General features: G+C 36.0%; 1 protein-coding gene across 1 annotated transcript; it reads left to right on the top strand.

The window, feature by feature from the left end:
• Positions 1-3911: 3911 nt before the first annotated feature.
• On the top strand, positions 3912-4623 carry LOC113238510 (the record flags this gene model as incomplete). Its single annotated transcript, XM_026475336.1, has 2 exons — positions 3912-4276; positions 4391-4623. Coding segments are annotated over exons 1-2 (576 nt in total), but the record flags the coding sequence as incomplete, so codon positions are not given.
• Between the last annotated feature and the right edge of the window lie 691 nt (positions 4624-5314).

Genomic DNA, 5314 nt, shown 5'->3' with positions numbered 1-5314 from the left:
GCAGCATGGTGTTCCCAATCTGGAACTAACATTTTTGTATGCACTGTTGCATGTTGTTCCAGATTTGGAACTTGGCGTTTTTTGGCTGAACTTCAAAAGAAATGGAAGAGTATTAAGGACGCTTATAATAGAAATAAAGCGACGAACAATAAATGTTCCAGTGGATCTGGAGCTAAGCCTAGAAGACCCTACATATATTCCAATTTGCTAACTTTTTTAGACCCGCTTGGCGAAATAAGACCCCCAAGTCAATGTTCGAAGACCTCAAGTCAAAATGATGATGCAGCACAAAGGCTTGACCAAGACTGTGATTTTCAAAAGCCACATTCACCGAAGAAGTCTAAAAAGACTCCAAAACATGAAGACTCACAAGATAAATTGTATGAAGCACTGACAGCAAATCTCAAACAGTCTAAGGAAGCAAATAATACAATTTTATCTGAAAATCCCGACATGCTGTTCTTAGTTTCGTTAGCTAAAGATTTTTCTACCATCACAGAAGAATTTAAGTTAGACGCCAAAGCTGATATGATAAATTTAATTCGCAAATATAAAAATATGGGACAATCATCGAGAGCATTACATGGAAATAGTGGTGCATTTCAATACGAACATCAGTATGGATACCAATCTGGATATCAGTCTGAATTTCAGCCTCAATATCCAAGTGATCGATCAGCGCCAAGAAACGAAATTGGCAGTTCACTCCTAAATATGGATAGCAATGAATCGGTTACAAATGACTCCGATATCATATCTGATATGTATGATGATATTGAATAAATAAATCTTATTCTCTTATTCATAACCTAAGTGCACTTATAACTTTTTACGATTGATTTAGAACTGTAGCAGGTCAATAAATAAATAAATACATAATAAATAAAAACATAATAAATAAATACTGGTTGTTTTCTTACCTCAATGTGATGAGTAAACGTTCTTCTGCCGATATACATGATCTCATTACTGTATTTTGACGAGTTAACTCCGGTTTTACAATCAAAAGAAGTTCTTGGAGTGACGAATATGACATTCGATAACACTTATAAAATTTCTTCCATCTTCTATGTATTACCAATTTTTTAAACGTTGTATGATAATGACCACTCAATCTTTTTTCACTCGTAAATGGATCTATCCAATAGATTCGTTTTGTTTTTTGTTTTTTTCTTTTTAAAAGAAGTACTAAAGCCAGTGTAAGCAGTGTTGTCTCAACTGACGCCATTGTACAACTGGAGACTGGAGGAGTCTCTGATCAAAACGCAAAGGCTACGAACGACTACAGCGCGATACGCGCAGCAGACGCTCGTTTCATGATCGCCCCGTGTGCCTAGGTTACAAGATTGCGTTCAAATCTCGTTTGAAGCTCGTAAACGCGCGTCATCTGCGCGTCGCCTGCTCGTATAAAATACGCCGTGTGCTATGGGCCTAAAACTTCAACATCATGTTTTGATTTGTTCACAAACGAAGATATTATAAATATTATTACAAATTGCACCGATATACGTGAGGCGCACTTTCAGTTTCCAGAATGAATAAGAAAAAAATGCTATAAATAGTCAAAAATAAATTTATTGTTTCTCAAAATATTCTTCATTAGCGTTAATGCACTTTCTCATACGAATGAACCAATTTTGAAAACATTTATGCCACTCCTTCGTGACAATCTCTGAAACATTTTTTTCTTACCCTTCGACAGCCTCTTCAGGTGATGAAAATCGTTGACCGCGTAACTGGTTCTTAATTTTTGAAAATAAATAAAAGTCACAAAGTGCCAGGTTGGGACTGTGCGCGAGAGGGCTCATAAGGTCAACAACGTTGTTTACCTTCAAAAATTCATTTGTATGTCTGGCCGTGTGAGAACTGGCATTATCGTGGTGCAAGATGATACGGCGTTTATGGTTATTTTTACGGAGTTTGTCAATAACTTTCGGTAAACAAATGGTCGTGTACCAATCACTATTCACGGTACAATGATCTCCAAAGCAACAGTAGCCACGTGTCCAGTTTTATTAAAAAAGGAAGCAATCATCCGCTTAGAGGCACTGCACGTCCGCCACTTTGGCTGGTTTCGGCTCATCTCGAAAGGCCCATACGCGCGATTGCTGCTTTGTTTTTAGCGTACTGACGTTTCCATCTCGCCCTCTCTGCAATCTTCACCCCACGCGCTTCTTACAGTCAGACGCCATTTTGCGCGGGCGCCATATTGCTTGTTTTGTGTCGAAGAGAAGCGTTTGCGTCGATTGATTTCGGCCTTTTAAATCCACAAATACAGTACTATTGACATTGTGCTTGTTTGTATAGATGAAAAGTGTTTGCGTTGATTATTTTCCGCCTCTTCTAATCTACAAATACAGCTTCGCTGGCGTTTTCGTAATGTATCGAAAGTGTTGTGTACCCGAATGCAATAGTTTACGACAGGACGTTAAATTGCATCATATTCCCAAGAACGAGGAAAGGAAAATACAGCGGTTAAAGTGTATACGTAGTGAAAATTTTATGGGTGAAACCAAAAACATGCTTGTTTGCCATAAACATTTCGAGCAAAGGTTTCACACAGCGTCAAATCGTCTGAAGATTGGAGCTTACCCTACCTTATTTTCGGATCTGGAGATATCCTCGGGAAGACCATCAATTGCCTCCAGAGAAAGAGGTAAAATTTACTTCTAGTACCTAAATACTGAACATTTCTTTCGATTGTTAGTCTATACGTATATGTAAAATTTTATTAAATAGGTACAAAGCAAAGTATGTACAGTCAACAGCACATCAAACTACACATTTTAGTTCGAATATCGCCCCCAGTGCTATGGAACAAGATTCATCAGTGTGTAGCTTGATGTGCTGTTGACTGTACATCACACTGACTGGCAGTTATGTACAGAGAAATTTGATTTGCTAGACTTATTGAAGGTGTCTGTCTCTGTAATGTGTTAATGACCTATTATCTATTATTTTTTTAGATATATTCAGTGACCACAGTTGCTCAAGGAAGCGTCACATTGATCACTCGTACACACTACCTTATGAGCAAAGACCTAATAAAGGTGCACGAACTGAGGTTTCTGGTATGTGTATCATCCTTTTCTATGTTTTATGTGATCGCAAAAGAAGAAGCATATTAATATGAATTATTTCATTGTCTTGCCTACAATACCAGGTCAACTTGTGCCCGTTGCATCATCAAGTTCCGCACTGCACTATGCATCAGGTAATATTTGAAGTTGAATAAATAATTATTTTTATGAAAGCACGACAATGCTTACATATTTTGTTTGTTAACAGGAATACTAGTTTTACTTCTTTTATTATATTTTATAAAACATGTACTGTATCTTTTTAGCCTCAGTATGTAAAACACGACGAAAAGTAGTCAAAAGAAGGCTTATTAAGAATGTAAAGGCCTTAACACCAAGGTGCAAACTTTTATACAATGAATATAAAACAGTTAGAAACCAAAAAGACGACAACACACGAGTCAAAAGGGTACTGGCCTTCAGTAAAGCTGAGTGTTTAGAAGAAGTTCTAAGTAAGATGAACCCATTGTCGAGAAAGGTTCTGTCAATGCAAATGAAACTTTGCATGAAAAAAAAAAAGATGGCCAGAAGGTTTACAACCGAAGAGAAACTTATTGCTCTTTCAATTTACAAGCAAGGTCCAAAATGTTACAAGTTTCTCCAAAAGATATTCATTTAGCCCTCAAAATCAACTTTGAAGAACTTGATAAGCCAACTAAATATTGGTGCTGGCATAAATCCACAAATATTCGACCTTATAAAAAATCAGGTGAATATTTAATAATTACTTAAGCAAAAGTTGTAAATATTGGGAGTATGTAATAAAATTATGAAAAACTTATATTTTACTATTAAATTACAGGTAAAAAGCTGGGACAGCAAAAGAAGATAGTGTACAGTGCTATTTGATGAAATGTCACTAGAAACTGCTCTAACATATTCAAATTACAAGGACGACATTGTTGGATTTGTTGATTTAAATGGAAAAACCAACAGCTTTACAGACCACGTTCTTGTTTTCATGTTACGGGGCGCTGTCTGTAAATGGCTGCAACCTGTAGCATTCTATTTCTGTGTAGGTGCAACCTCCAGTTTGCAATTAAAAGTCATAATTAAACATATTATTGCTGCAACAACTGAAACTGGACTCAAACCAATAGCTCTTGTGTCAGACCAAGGCACAAGTTTTCAATCGGCCATAAATAATTTGTTAGAAGAAACAAAAAGAAACCAAGTGCTAGCTGGAGATAATTTTGGTAAGTTGTATTACATATTTTTAATTTTCTGTAGGATATTTAATGCAAATGAAGTGTGAAAAATGATTAATAAAATTAATTGTTCTACATAATCTTATCTTTCCTTACTTTCAGATAACACTATCAATTTCAGTGGAAACACATTAAGCGTTTTCTATGATCCACCACATTTGATCAAAGGGATCCGTAATAACTGGCTCACCAAAGACATGGTATTTGAAGGCAAAACAGCTAAGTGGCAAGATATTGTAGACGTGTACAATGCAGATTCTAAGCATGGGGAATCACGAATTCTACACAAGTTGACTGACCAACATGTTATTCGTGAAAAAATTAAAAAAATGAAGGTAATCATTAATAATTTCCAATTTAGTAATTTATAACAAAACAGTTCATTCAACCTTTTAAGGTGCTATAGTCAGTGCCATTTAGCATTTTCGTCCGCGACCGAAAAGTGAGACGATATAAAGTTTCGCAATTTTGACATCGCTTAAGTATCATAATTAAGGTGATTTAATGTACACACAACAGCACATCGGGTTACCAATTTTTTATCTTTTCATTAATGGCTTCCTTGGGCTACCCATTATACATATATATGACGTCTCTGTACACAGTGTTAGAAAGAACTTCGCCTTGTCATTATTGGAGGATTTTTTAAGATATCGAGAATTACTATTTGTTAAATATTATCGAGAATTGCTATGCAATTAGGTTTTCTTTTTGCCTGTTGGTTGTCAAATTACTAGATAGGACACAACATATCAAAAGGTTCAAAGGACACCGGCCGATGAACAGTGATTTACAAACAAACAAATTATGAGGAATATAAATTCCATTTTTAACCGGCTCAAAAAAGGAGGAGGTTCTCTATTCGTCTGTATGTTTGTTACGCGATTACTCCGCCATTTGTGAACCGATTTCAATGATTCGATTTTGTTGGAAAGGGGATACGTCAGTATTGGTCCCATTTAAATTTGAAGGAAATATTCCACCCACGGAATAAAAAACTATACAGTGGTAATGTGAAGTGGGCGT

The sequence above is a fragment of the Hyposmocoma kahamanoa genome, unplaced genomic scaffold (assembly GCF_003589595.1).
Source record: "Hyposmocoma kahamanoa isolate Upper Pololo Valley unplaced genomic scaffold, ASM358959v1 96272, whole genome shotgun sequence".
In the NCBI taxonomy this organism is placed as follows: Eukaryota; Metazoa; Arthropoda; class Insecta; order Lepidoptera; family Cosmopterigidae; genus Hyposmocoma; species Hyposmocoma kahamanoa.
The sequence above is the reverse complement of the archived record's forward strand: the minus strand, read 5'-3'. Positions and strand labels throughout refer to the sequence as shown.